Here is a 14,535-nt window from a genome sequence, read left to right as displayed (position 1 = left end):
GGAAACACTGCAGCTTCTTTGCTGGAAAAACTTTGGAACCGCCCAAAGACGTGAGCTGCCTATTTGTGATTTTAAAAAGCAAATGCGGAGCCTGTTAAGGTCTGAAAAGGCCCGAGGCGCCTCCCTTGATACTTCAGACAGTTGTAAGGCATCCAAGCTGACGGCAAGGGCATCTTCTCGTTCTCGCAGGCTCTACCGACACGTCCATCAGAGTGACGTCACAGAACCTCAACAGCCCGGGCAATAGACCGCCGGGAGACGCAAGGTGCCTTCTTTCGGCACTCCCCATAGCCACCCCGCGTCTCCCTGATCCCCAGCGCCGCCCTCTCCTTTTGCTGACTCAACTCCTCTTCAACTCCACCCCGCTTCTTTGCTGTAACCCAAGCCTCAGTCACCCCAGCCCACCCTAAGGCCTTTCGGCCACGCCGGATCCCCTCCCCCACTCACCGCGACACTGCCCGCGCGACTCCTCCTTCGCTTACAAAGCCCTGCTTCGGCTACCGGATCCGGCTCGGACCGCGAGCCCAACGGAGAAAGCGATTGGAGGGGAAAGCGAGGGCGGTGCTTCAGTCTAGCGGAGTCATGCGCGTCCTCTAGTTTCCGGCCCGTCTTGGGAAGCTCTACTTGGCCCAGGGAGCTGTGGGGGTGGAATTTCTCGTGGTCGTGTGGAAGTGCGGGAAGCGGAGCAGCCGCACGCTTGCGTTCCACGAAGGGGTGGAAGGCATTTGAATAGCTTTAGCTGAACGTTTCATATTTTTGGATTTGGTGTGGTTTGAAAAAGGAGGAGTCTGAAGAGCAAATTTTAAGGAGCCACAAGATTCTTTATGCTTTCTGTGGCAACAAACCAGCTGCCTTTCTGGAAACTACTACTTGAATTCGTTTTAGGCAAACGGACTCCATGAGAAATGGGCTTACTTGAAGGGTCTTGTAGAGCTGCTTAATAATGTGATTCTTGTATTGCCTCTTTGCATCTTGACAACATGTGACTTCTGTGTGATTGCATTTAGTAAAGGTGGGACATTTATTAAGCTATTAAAGTTGTTAGAGAATTGACGTAATCCATTATCACTTAGCCCCAAAATGAATGTGCAATGCAAGGATAATTATGTTAGATTAAATTGCGTAGGGCTACCACTTGGGGGTAAAAAAAAAATCTGGATAACCACTATGGTAGCAAAGAGGGGTCTCTGTGCTGCTCTTAGGGACACCAACCTGCATGCCCGTCTGCCAGATCCACTTTTCCATGAAGCACCATAACAGAGAGCTAACCCAGCCCTCCCTCCCTCCTGGGAATAGAAAATTTGAATATTTTTAAAAAGAAAAATGAAAGATAAGAGGCATGTCAAAAAAAGAATAGTACAATGCAATTAGTAAAGTACAAATAAACAAACATGGAATTAAAATATCCTGGAGATAAGTTTTTCGATATAATCTTAGTTACTTAATATAGTTATGAAATGCATTAAATCACTTTTTAAAGGAAAGACTAAAGTTGCTATTGAGCTTTAAACTAAGGGTACCTGGTTAACGCAGTATAAATCACCAACTAGACTAGTAGGCTGAGCTGAATTAGAGAAACTCTGAAACTAACTTCTTAAAAGATTGAAATACAGACTCTAAACGTTGGGGTGTAGCACAAGTCCATATACTGGTATTTGTCTTTAACTTTGGATGTGTGAAAGAAGGTGAAATGTACCTTTTAAAATTTAAAGTAAAATGGATTCTCACTGTTTAGTCTTTTTTTTAAATGAAGTTTGATTTTATCTTTTGTGAGATTGGTCTGTCTTTCAAGGAAGGGCAAATGCTTTCTTATGTCTTGCAGCTATCCAGCCAAGCAGTTGCATTATAGTAATTATTTCATTTTCCCCCATTTTTACTTTTTAATTTTCAAAGTGGTAGCACAGTGTGTGAAACCCCTATTTCTCTCACATACCAGGGGTGGGGGAGGACGCCAGGTGAATAGCATATTGCAATGCTACCATATTCTACCCCTAGGAATATGGTAGCGTTAGGAGCTACCAGGCTCCCCTCCTAAAGCTAGAGGCAGAGCCAGGGTGTAAAGACACAGGAATTTGGGGGGTCAGATTTCAGCCTTCCATCCTTTGGGCTACAGCTGCCATTTAGAGACCATGTAGATTTTGATGGCCCAGATGTGGTAGCTGCATGATTGCAGGATGATGTAAACCAGCAGTTTCAGCAAATACTGTAATGTCTTAGTATATGGAATGAATTACAAACTATGTGGGTTTCATGCTTCTTCATAAATTATCTGGAGTTAAGGGATGAGCCAAGAGGAGGTTGCTGATAAAATCAAGTAATAGAGGCAAAAAGCAAAGAACTCAGAGGTGCCTGCCTGGTGGAACAAGCAAGGTGCTGGTCACAGCTAGCGGTACTGACCAAGAAAGGGATCTTGGGACAATGATAGCATAGTCAAATATGTCAGTGTATAACTGCTGTTTAAAAACAAAGTCCATGTTACAAGAAGTCAGTAAATTAAAACCACCAATAATATAAGGCATGTATCATTCTATGGCATGACAGTTTGGTTTACTCCCCACAAAAAGAATATTGTAGAACTTTTAAAAATGGAGAAAAAGCATCAAAACTTGTAAAGATATAAAAATATCTCTGAGGAAAGTTTGGAGAAAGGGCAAGTTAAGCAGTACCCAACAGGGGTGTATAATATGTAGAATCCTGTCTCATATAGTATTAGATCATACTTTTGCAGAATACTGGGACCTACAGTCAAACAGTTAAGTTCAATGGTCAGAGACAAGATGCAGATGGAAACAGCACATAGTGTGTTGTCAAACTCTGAAATTTGCTGTCTAAATTTACAGTGATGCACTTTGCGTACTAGCTGTGGGGAAACATGGGTGGAAGGGTACTATTTTGCTTATGCCAGGCATGAATTATTCCTGTGTGTCTCGTTAGCTGTGACACGGTCCAGTCTAGATTTTCCTTATAGTCTTGTTTTCTAGAAAGCATTATGAAATGTAGAAAGATACAGTTATAGGTGAATGGACTGAAGTCATTACAAAGCAATTGTAGAGAGCTAGTTTAGTCTAGTGGTTAAAGTGCTGGGCTAGAAACCAGGAGACAGAGTTCTAGTCCCACTTTAGGCATGCTGGGTGACCTTGGACCAGTCACTCACTCTCAGCCCAACCCACCTCACAGGGTTGTTATTGTGGGGAAAATAGGAGGAGGAAGGAGTATTAGGTATGTTCCCTGCCTTGAATTATTTATAAGAATAAAAAAAGGCAGGATAAAAAATCTTTTAAAAAATGTGAAGAGCATCAGTTATAATTCAGTGTTGCCAATTACACCGCAGAAATCTTCAGCTATGGCATACGCTTCTAAAGCACTATTCTAAGAACCATGCTCAACCAGATGAATAAGCATTCACTTGTTTCTGAATGTACACAAAGTTATTTTGTAGAAAATGGCACTTGCAGAACCATGATAAACCTTGGAAGCAACTTCTCAGAAAATTTATAATTTAGCTGGAAGTGTACAAAAATATTAGTCATATAAACCAAGCAGAAATGTTATTCATGAGTATTAACAAAGTTTTATGCTACTTAAAACCTATAAATTAAAATACAAGAGTTATGAAGGTCAGAGAAAAATGAAAAGTGCAGATAGTACAAATTGGATATATATAATAAAATTTGTTGAGCATGTCACATCACTCTTGCACTGAAAATAATGAAATTTCATGGCTATATACATTGCAGCTTCATTTCCTATGACCAAGAACTGCAAATAAAAATATGTCAAGAGGGATGTGTATTTTATATACACCATTTTACAGGGAGTGGAAATTCCAAAGGGTTTACAGTATGTGCTGATGGAACTTGAGAGAATTAGATATAAGTAATGAGATCCTTAACAAATAAAAATGCAATGACATAAACAATAAGCAAGAGGCAACTGTGCTTTAGAAGGAAAATATTAAGAGTCAAGATCTTAACATTACATTTCATTATTCCTGTGTGCATGGGTGTGGGTGTTTAGGAGGAACATGAGATCTCTAGTACAGTAAAATTTTTGACAAGATGACTGATGAGGAATGTAAAAAATAGAACTCTTGTAACAGGCTTCAAGGAATAGTTGGATGCCAAAGCTGCATCAAGAAATAAAATCATTAATACGTGTTTTTAAGTGGCGCTTTAACAAGCCAGGACTAAAACATTCATAAGGATGTGGATGTATTTTGGGAAACAAAAGCAATCTGAAACTAGGACAAAGATAAATTTGGAATCAGTAGTACAGAGCTGAAGTATTTCTAATTTTGTTACCTAAATTAAAGAGTTTGCAGCAGCAATTTCAATATCCATTTTCTCTTTTGTTTAACAAACTGATGAGCAAGACTTTAAGCTGTCTAAAATCTTATCCCTGTTAAGATGCCTTTCTGCTTTCTACATTGCAGTGGCAAATGCAAACATTAATTTTAAGCAGCAGTTTAAGTTTTTGCTCACGTGATAGGATGAACATAAGGTAGGGATTAGAATAATTTCCATTCTATTGAGCTAAAACGCTATCCACCTATCCTTGAGTTGGCAAAAACGATACGAGAATAACATTTGCTGTCTCGTGCCCATCACAAGCCTGCCTCTTTTGCTTCTGTTGCCAATCACTGCCTGTCACCTTCTCTCCAAGGTGATGGTTAACAAAGCATAACTGATTTTATACACACCGAGGTTGCTCTCAGTTGCTTTCGGAGTAAGGGAGAAAATCTTTAACGGTACATCTAAGAGCGATTGGCTTCTTGCTTATAGGCTGCCACTACATGAATGCACTACCATGGAGACACAGAAAGGGCGTGTTCTTGGGTGATTTTGAAATGTTTCTTTACTGTAAAAGGATTTTTGCCTGAATAGTTTTACTAAGCTTTAGGGGGTGGTGTTTTTTAAAATTTCTGCAGATACACCAGCTTTCCCCATTTATTATTTTTGCAGCACACCATTTTTATGATCCCAACTCTTCGGCTTGTGGTTTTTACAGCGTTTTATTTCATCGCTTTTTTCATATATATTTTCACCAACTCCAAGCAACAAAAATACCTAATGCTCCTGTCACCTATTTTCCCCACAACCACCACCCTGCAAGGTGGGTCGGGCCAAGAGAGACTGGCCCAGTCTCCCAGCCGGCTTTCTTGCCTGAGGGAGGCCTAGAACTCAAGTCTCCAAGCGTCCTTCCCCTCTTCACACCACCGTTCAATTTAACTCCTTGTCCATATATTTGAGTGTCCTCAGTAAGAACCTATTTAACTCTAATGTTAAGCAAATAATCTGATGCATAAATAACATCCATTTATATTAATGTATTGCATACTAAAACAGCCTACAGCCTCGTCTGTAGCACTTTGTAGTATTTCTTTCATCTTTCCTGAAGTGAAAGATTTAAAGAATCTTTAAATTTAAAGAATGTAAAGAAAAGCAGTGAAATATTTCCAAAGAAATAAAAGCTTATGTAACAATGGGATATATAAAGCTTTTATTTCATCAGAAGGCTTTCAACTGCCATCAATAGATATAGAAACATGTAGAAAACAACATTTGGAGATATATTTATAGCTGCACAACAGTAATTTTATTTTTCTTCTTTGACATTCTAGAACACTGACAGTGCTGAATTTCAAGTATGTAAGACCTAAGTTAAAAGCCAGATTTAAAACTATATAACCCTTGAGACTGTAGAACATGGCTTTCAAGGCCAGTGTTTTTTAATGAGTACTTAATAGTTGGTTTTAAAGGGTGTTATTCATAAATGTTACCCATTTATTTTTTAATCTCAAAGAATTTGATGTAGTTCTCTTATAATCAACAGTTTAAAAAATCCAGTAGAATCCAGTGCATTTATTTCTTGTAACGTGTATGGAAGTTTTCATTTTGATTTCAACACATACAAGTTAATGACAATTATCAATACTAGAAGAAAACACAGCCAAAGTGTAAATGAACACATGAGCAAACTGCCAGATTTCTTCTTTAGTTGGAAGATAAAATGATCATTTTCAAGTGTAGGAAAACAAATACTATCTTCAATGTTAGCTACTAATCAGAATAATCCAGAGGCAGCTAGCAATATACCCTCTTTTTTCCCCTACAACTAAGCTAGAGACAAATTTACACAGCATCTCTTATAGCTGGGGAGAAATTTACCATGAGGATACATATTGGATCTAATAGCATGTTTTAGATAAACAACTGCTATTCTGCATATCAAATAAACCATTTGATACAACACCTAGGACAAAATGAATATTAATAGTGTGTGAACATGAACTGGGGGAAAAAAACACTCCAGCTACTTCTTTCTTTACATTTAACCTGAATAAGCCATCTGAGCCATGTTGCCTTATATCTCACATAACCATCAAATGGTACAATAAAAAGGTATTAAATTTGCAGGTATAAAACATGCCATTATTGCTTCCAAAATTGCAAAGGGATCACAATCTGGTACCTTTATTATGCTCTTTTGTGTTAAAACCAGAGCTTTAAATACTTCCGGTAATTTTCCATCAACTAATGCTGCTACAATCCAGAATAGTAATGTAATTGTAGATTAAAAACAACCAACCAACCAACCAAAACGTTCTAGTTGCTCTTACACTTTAAATAATGGGATTCACAGCAGGAATAGGATTAAACTAAAAGAGCAGGTGTGCAAATCTAATAGCTATCAAGGATTTCTAGCATCATATGGCAAAAGATTGAATTTATTCAGCTGAAGATTTAACTAACTAAGAGTTTTGCTGCTCCCTACCAACTAACCCCATCCAAAAAGTGTACTGTGAGAAAATAACAGTTCTCAATTGGCTCCCATTTATATTCAGATCATAAAGTTGACAACATAAAGCTTTATTGTAGTATGTAATATAAAGAAGAACTGGAATTCAATCAATATCCATTTCTGGAAGTTTCTTTTCCGTAGATGTTTGGGCTGTAGAATCTGTACTCTGTTCAGCAGTCTGAGATCCCCTGGTGGCATCACCCTGGCCTTCTACTGGACCATTCTGTTCTGCTGGTTTTTGATCCTCTTTTGGCAGTTCCACTTTGGGTTTGGGTTTGGTAACAATAGGATTGCAGATGTTTATCAGTTCCTGAAATGAAAGAGTTGGACAGCACTGAATCACAGAGTACGCCAAGGCTGCTTTTCAAAGTGTACAAAAGTAGTGTCCATATGACCAAACTGAACCAGAGTACCTCATGATGGTCATTACACATGTAGAAACATGCTGAAATAAATTTGTAATTATGGAGACAAGCATCAATATGCTAGTACAAAGCATTGCATTTTAACCCTTCCAGTAAGTTGTTTTAACATTTTAACTGAATAGAATACATTCAAACATCCAGCACAACATAATACATCTTCATCTCTTCTTTACATTCCTCTACAAAACATAACTTAAGGAACTGTCTGGTCATAAAGCTTATTTCTTAAAAAAAATATTCCTGAAATTTTGAAACTTTAACACATTCAGCAAATGTGAACAGAATGTCCCTTTCTGCTCCTTCTTCAAGGCTTTGAACATTAATGTGACATCCATGATATTCTTAATTGGGCTAAATGCCAACAATGTAAAATATCAAGGTATAATTAATTTAGGAAAGCTGAAAAAAAATTTCCTTGGTAACCACATAGATATATTTATCTAGGTTCTTATCCAAGAATGTCTCTCACCCTTCATTCAATCCAAAACTCTTTCAATTCTGTTTCTAGTAAGAACTTACAAATCTTGAAACATCCCTTTAGAGTCTTAAGAATAAGTAAAAGATTCTTACAGTGTGAAGAAGAGCAGTTAGCTAAATTTAAATCTAACTGCAGGTTTGTAAGAACAAATTTACTTAAAATCACAGTAGTCAGTATAATGTGTGGTCTAATTGTTGCTCTATCTCTGCCTTAGGACAGATTCAGAATCTTTGCAGAAATTTGATATAATCCCTTTTTCTTTCCATGCTAATAATTGTACTCTTCTATCTTGATAATAAAAGCAAAGATGCACCATTAGGGGGTTGGGGAGACAAACACTATTTTTTTTTAAATGAACACTCCCTGCTTTGTTGAGTCTTTCTAAACAAAAGGAATAATGTGAGCTCTACTACTTTAAAGTATGGTTTTAAAACCCCCAACCTCCTTTTTCCAAGATACATATAAATCATTTCTTTTAATTCTTGGCTTAAAGGATTTAAATCAAACAATTTTTTGCCAGCCTGCGATAATTTCATCTGTAACATCTATAGGAAAAGTCTGAAATAAATAATACCACCAGCCCAGTAAGTTCAAAGACTTACTTTAGTTTTTGCTTCAATTTCCTTGGCTGTAATAATAGGGTCCAAAGTAAGACTTCGCTTGTGCTGAAGATTAAGCTTGTTGTTCATCCATTCCATTGCTTCATTTGTACTCTTCTCCACTTTAGCCATTTCTGCAGGGTCTAAGTGGTCATATTGCTCATCCTAGTGGGGAGAAAAATCCTTACAATTTACTACTGAAAAAAGAATTGAGATCTTTGAAATCTATTTTGAAAGTTAAGAAAGATATAAAAATACACCTTTTCTTTAAATGCATGAACAGCTTTCATATATTGTTGGACCTGTTTTCCAAGCTCTTCAAAAGCTTTTGGTCTTTCTTCAGATTCTTGAAATCGTGCCTGAATAGGCTGTCCCACAGCCTGAATTAGAGAAAAGTTTACCAAGACAGTTAATATCTTGTGAAATGAATGATGCTCATATTAAAAACTGCCTTAAATTATTGGAAGTATTTTAAATTAAGCATGCTAGAACTTGTTGCCCTTCAAAGTCTTGGGTATAGCCTTTTGCCTCTCTCCAAAAGGCGCTGCCAAATAACTGTAATGTGCCATAAGTGAAGACCATTAAATAAACAAGCAGTAATATTAACAAGTGCCCTCTGGAATTAACAGTGAGATAAAAAGCAAACTAAAAACATAATTTTAACTAAACAAATCCAATCTAGTTTTTCTCCTAGCCTCAACTGTTTTTGCAGTGTGACTTCTAGCATACCTAAGATCAAGTACAACCCTCAACTCAAACTAGGCTGTGCATGCTTGTGCTATGAAAACTGAAGCACTGCATCGAAGGCAGCTCCCATGTTTATTAACATACACTATAAAAAACCTTGAAGCAATGGTAAGTACATGAAACCACTTACTTTCAGTTCAACAAGTTTATCAATGTAAACTTGTTTTGGTTGATCTTCACCCTCTTCATACAGCCAGTTCTCTGTGTCTTCCAACTTCAAAGTAAAGCGATTACGATCCTGGGAAGAATTCAAATAAATTAGAGTTATTCTTCAGTGAAGAATGGTTCTAACACGATTGTACTGAAATGAACTTCCAGCTTCCTAATTTTGAGAATCAAATATACTGCTAAGTTGTATACTGTTATGTACAGGTAGTCCTCAGTTAACGACCAAAATTGGGACTGGGAACTCCATCGCAAAGCGACATGGTCGCAAAATGAAAAACCACATGACCATGCTGACTTACAACGGCAGTTCCATCAGTGAAGGCCGCAAATGGCGATCATGTGACTGCAGGACATGGTGACCATAGTACTGTAATTCCACACCAGTTGCCAAGAGCCCAAATCACAATCACATGACCATGGAGACACTGCAATGGCCGCAACTTCAAGGACCAGCTGTAAGTCTCCTTGTCCAGTGCAATCGTAACTTCGAACAGTTGCTGAACAAGTGGTCGCTAAGCAAGGACTACCTGTACTGTAAATATTTAAAATGGAATTGAAAAGGGATCAGTGGGTCAAGGATATCAAGAGATTTGGAAGTGGGCAGAGATAGAGAAGTTAACAAATTTGTTAAAAGGATATAGCTGCATATTTCATAGAAGTGTATATCTCTGGTTTATATTACTTAAAAAATGTACTACTTCATTAAATTAAGTACTTCCTTGGAAATGCTTGAAAAGTTAGTCAGAGGAGCTGATCATTAGCAACACTGATATCAAATTATTCTGAGCAGATCTGGTCTTATTTTTCCTTGTTGCACATCATTAAATACCTACCTCATCACTAACAAATTTTTCATAAACGCCACAGAGTTTGTCTCTCATTTCATAAACATACTCCTCCACCGCATTCTTGGCATCATTCCGTTCCTTCTCCAGTTTATCCTGCATGATCATTTTACCCTGCAGGGAATATAAGACTGTTACTGTGTACAATTCAATGCTTTCACCTTAAGCATCCTTGACGGAATCAAGCTTGACTACTGATAAATTCAGAGATCGCTATGTAGTCTTCCTGACAACAACATAGAACTAGTTAGCCACTGCCTTCTTCCAAAATGTCTTTCAATTTTCCAATCTAGTCTATCCCCTGGTATTCCTTGTTAGCTTCTCATGCAAACATTGTTTAGCTTCTGAGCCCAAACAAGTCAGCCCATTGCTACCACTTCTGAGGCAAGCACCTAAATATCAGCCACTGATAGTTCATCACACCTTTCTTTACTGCAGGGGTGACAGAGTGAGATTAAAAGGCTACATTGCAGCTTTGGCTTTCTCTTCAGGCCCAAATCCCCTGTTAAGTGTTTTAAACTGACTTACCTCATTCTCAATAAACAAGTTCAACATGTCCTTTCCTATCTGCCACACCAAATGATTCTCAATTGGAAGATCAACTGTTGTTGTCTTTACTTTAGCTTTCTTAGCTTGAGGAGGCTGGTCTGTTTTCTTTTCTTTTGATCCAGCCTGAGATGTCTGCATTAAAATAGAATTAAAACAGAATTTAGGACAGAAATATGCAACAAATTCTGGTTTTTAGGCTGTTCAGTTTCATAAACAACCCTGCTCTAAATTGTCCCATCAACTTAACTGGGACATATGCCCTAAGAAACATGTTCTGAAAAAGGTATCAAATTATTTTACAAATCACCTGTTTAATAATTTTATCTTAGCATGTCATTAGAACAGTAATATGCCATTTCTTTCTATTGTTCCACTTATTTTAAAGCCATGTTTTATTTTCAGACATCACTCTTACCTCCATGTCCTCAGACTCAGTCTTATTCTCAGCCTGTGTTTGCTGCTGCTGTTCCTCATTTTTCTGTTGCTCTTCCTGGTCCACTTGCATCTTCTGAAATTAGAAAGCAAGGTGTTGGATGTACATGAAACCCCCATGTTACTGAATATGATCAACTGAAAATCCTCCTCTGAGTTCAACACCCCCCACCAACCCACCCCCAGCAACTTAGTAGTACCAATCATGGAGGGGATTGTTAATACTGAATTTCAGATACCAAAAAGATCTCAACTGTCTCGGTCCCATTCCGTCTGTCTTCTTCAGCACTTTACAGTTTAGAGGGAAAGCACATTATGATGATGATTTTATGCAAGGCACATGACTGACAGAAGCCCACTTGCACAGATTGCTAAGGAGTCTCTCATAGTAATACGATATATAGTACACTCCAGCTCTTACTTGGTTACACTCATGAATCTAAGTTCTTTATAGCAGCTATTTAGAAGTAGACATTTGGCATACAAAAAAGTGGATATTGTTAATGGTCAGCAAAATCAGTGCACACTTCCTGGTTGCAGTTTTTATATAATCTTGTAACAGGCTTGGATCTGCAAAATCCTGCATTTGGAAGTTTAATGATAAAGGAAGCTGTTAACATTACCTCTTCATCTTTTGTATGTTGATCTGTTTCCATGGGTTCTTCATTGTCCTCTGACTTATGAACCTCTACAAGTGATGCACTGGAAACACTGAAAATGCCATGGATGTTTACTCTGACTTTCACTTTCACTTTTGAACTGGATCCATCCTTTTGTGGTATTACTTTCTGAACTAAAAATTGAGCTAAACAGGAAATATAAAATATTTTCATTAAAGTAAAAATTAAATTGAAATTGCTAACAGCAAATGGTTGAAATCTATACTGTTTCCATTATTTGCCTTATGTTTTAATAAATGTAGTACAAAATTTGCTAATTTAATAGATCATGGAATCTGCCAAACATATAAAACCAAAGATAGTGCATACCAGGAAATATTTTATTTTCCTTTATTGATTTAAATTATTTTACTGAATTATTTTACTAAAAGTTTATCCTGCATTTTCACTATTTAAAACAATCAAAATGGAAATTTAAATTATTATAGACTATTTAAAATAAATTAAATAAATTTAAAATAAATTTAAATTATTATAGACTATTTAAAATAAGTGTATTATTTCAAACAATTGCTATACAATCTTTGATCATAACTTTAAAATTGTAAAACAGATATAGGCTGATTGTTTCAGTTTCTTAGAGGTACAACTCTGTTCGTTTAAAAGTAAACGGGTTCCCTCCTCAATTATACATTCTTCTCTTCCGTCTCTGGCAGTTCTAGGTAATAGAAAGTAAGGAGGGGCAAGTAAGCTAAATTTGAAGGCCTTCTCTGTCTAGGATATATGTCTAATTCAGTGGTTAAGTGCCAAGAAGAAAGGTTTTACTCAAATAAGGATAACATTTCCACTGATACCAAGTCATTCCACCATGTATTCCACAGCTCAAGTATAGTTGCAGGCAGAAGGATCAAGGTTCCTAGCCCCCTTAATACCGTAGTGAACTATTTTTAATTATTGTGGGGGGACTGCCATCTTAAAGACTTAGAGGGAACAATCCAATCCAACAGTGTGAAAGCAGATCTCTCTCTTAATTGTTTCCTTTGGGAAAAGTCTGTTAGGTTCCTCTCCTATTGGGTAGAACTTGCCAGTTTATGTCCACCTCCACTGGTAAAATGGGTCATTCCCCTTGACACACTCTTCCATCCCAAAAACCCCATCTTTCCTTCCTCTCTTCAACTTTGATCTATTTTTCATTCTTTCTTCACCCCACTCTAATCTGTCCATTTTTCTGCCTTAATCAACTTTCATGCCCAATTGTGCCCTTCCTTCCCAGCCCTGCTATGAATACTAGTTCCTTGCTAGCCAGGAGTGCAACATACACTGCTGTCCTTCTAAGTTTGCCATGGACCAAGAGGGATTTATGATGGGCCCCAGCAATCTCACACATAACTGACAAAACACTATTGCGTACAATCTTAGGATCTAGTCTTTGTCTTACATTTTAGCGTGTGTGTTAACCCTAACATAAGATCTCGTTACAAAATAACTGACAGATACGTTCCCAGATTGTGACACACATATTAAATACACAGAAACAAACAGTATCTCTTTCTTATGCTACATACCAATGGCAGAGTTTGGGTATGGCAATTCTTTAGGAGAACTATAATAAGCTTCCAAAGTAAAGGGTTCCTTTCTGTAAAACGTAAGGACTTTGGAGAATGGTGCAGCATGATTCTTTGGAAACACTTCACAGTCACTGTAGAAAAGAATACATCCTCGTTCACTCAAACAAACAGTTTTAGAGGCACAGAAAAGTCTTACACTACAAAAATTGTGTTAAAGGTTCAAATATATTGAAAGTTGTTAATGATATAAACCGTTTAGTGTTTATAGAGTTTCATATGCATATTCATATTAACAAGATACACAAATCAGCTTTGTCAGGAGTCCAGTTTTACCTTATCCCTTCTTCTGCTGGGGAGTTCCATTTTAAAGAAATGGGATATGGCACCAAATCTGTGATAGAAAATTCTCTCACTTTAAAAGCTGGGGATAGAATAGCACACTGTAAGAAACAAAATATTAAGTTAAGTTCTGCAGCATCAAATTATCAATCATGTATAACACCAAAAGACTGATGAGTTTCTGTACATTATAAAAGTTACGGTTTGAACTTCAAAAATTCTTGTTTATTCAATTAATATACATATAGTCAAACTCTGGATGTTAGGAGTAGGCGAGTGTAATGCTTTATTATTTTGTCTGTCCCATCTCTTTGCACTTGCCAGACTTCATTTCATCTGACTATAATTTAATTTTTAAAAATTATATGCTGTGAAAATATAATTCAGTTATAAATGGAAAAGTTTAGTTCCCTGCTGCCTCAATTGGTTGCCACATGCTTGCAGATCTTCTGCATGTACTTCCCTTCTGTCTTTTGCAGTCATACAAATATAAAAAATTGCCATTTCCAATTGGAAACAGGCTACAATTCCCCATTAAGCTTTTACTCAACAAACTGGCTTTGGCTAACTCCAGTTATTTAATTAGGGATTAACAAATTATCCAGCCTTGTTTACTAAGCATAATGGAAACTGCAAATAGTTGAAAACATATGCTTCTATCTCCTTTATGTGGCAAAGAGAAGGAAAGTGAGAGGGCAAATGGCTCATTTTGCAAGGTCGTAAGTTCCACTTTCATGAAAAAAAGGTTAACATGTTAACACATCACTAAAATATAGCTTTGAAAGAATAAAAAGGCAACAAATAAAAGTTATAACTAAAAAGTATAATTGAACACAGAAAAATCTTGATTTGTTTATTTAAAAGATTTATAAAGCCGCCCCTCTCACAATCTGTGAATTCTCGTCAGTGCATTATACAAATAAGTAAAATACAGTACAAAACCAGAACTACAAAATCCAAGAAT

At 37.1% G+C, this 14,535-nt stretch overlaps 1 protein-coding gene across 1 annotated transcript in view; it reads right to left on the bottom strand.

Moving 5' to 3' along the window:
* Positions 1–5,841: 5,841 nt before the first annotated feature.
* HSPA4 (heat shock protein family A (Hsp70) member 4) overlaps positions 5,842–14,535 on the bottom strand; it is a 29,179-nt gene continuing 20,485 nt past the window's right edge. The window contains exons 10-19 of the mRNA XM_063292345.1: positions 13,566–13,672; positions 13,230–13,363; positions 11,668–11,849; positions 11,028–11,120; positions 10,592–10,744; positions 10,052–10,177; positions 9,181–9,288; positions 8,564–8,683; positions 8,307–8,468; positions 5,842–7,111 (exon numbers count right to left, since the gene is read on the bottom strand). Coding sequence (XP_063148415.1) covers positions 6,905–7,111; positions 8,307–8,468; positions 8,564–8,683; positions 9,181–9,288; positions 10,052–10,177; positions 10,592–10,744; positions 11,028–11,120; positions 11,668–11,849; positions 13,230–13,363; positions 13,566–13,672 — 1,392 coding nt within the window. The 3' untranslated portion in view covers positions 5,842–6,904. The remainder of the gene's footprint in view (positions 7,112–8,306; positions 8,469–8,563; positions 8,684–9,180; positions 9,289–10,051; positions 10,178–10,591; positions 10,745–11,027; positions 11,121–11,667; positions 11,850–13,229; positions 13,364–13,565; positions 13,673–14,535) is intronic.

This window comes from Candoia aspera, chromosome 2 (genome assembly GCF_035149785.1).
Source record: "Candoia aspera isolate rCanAsp1 chromosome 2, rCanAsp1.hap2, whole genome shotgun sequence".
NCBI lineage: Eukaryota > Metazoa > Chordata > Lepidosauria > Squamata > Boidae > Candoia > Candoia aspera.
This window is presented reverse-complemented; position numbering and strand designations above follow the sequence as displayed.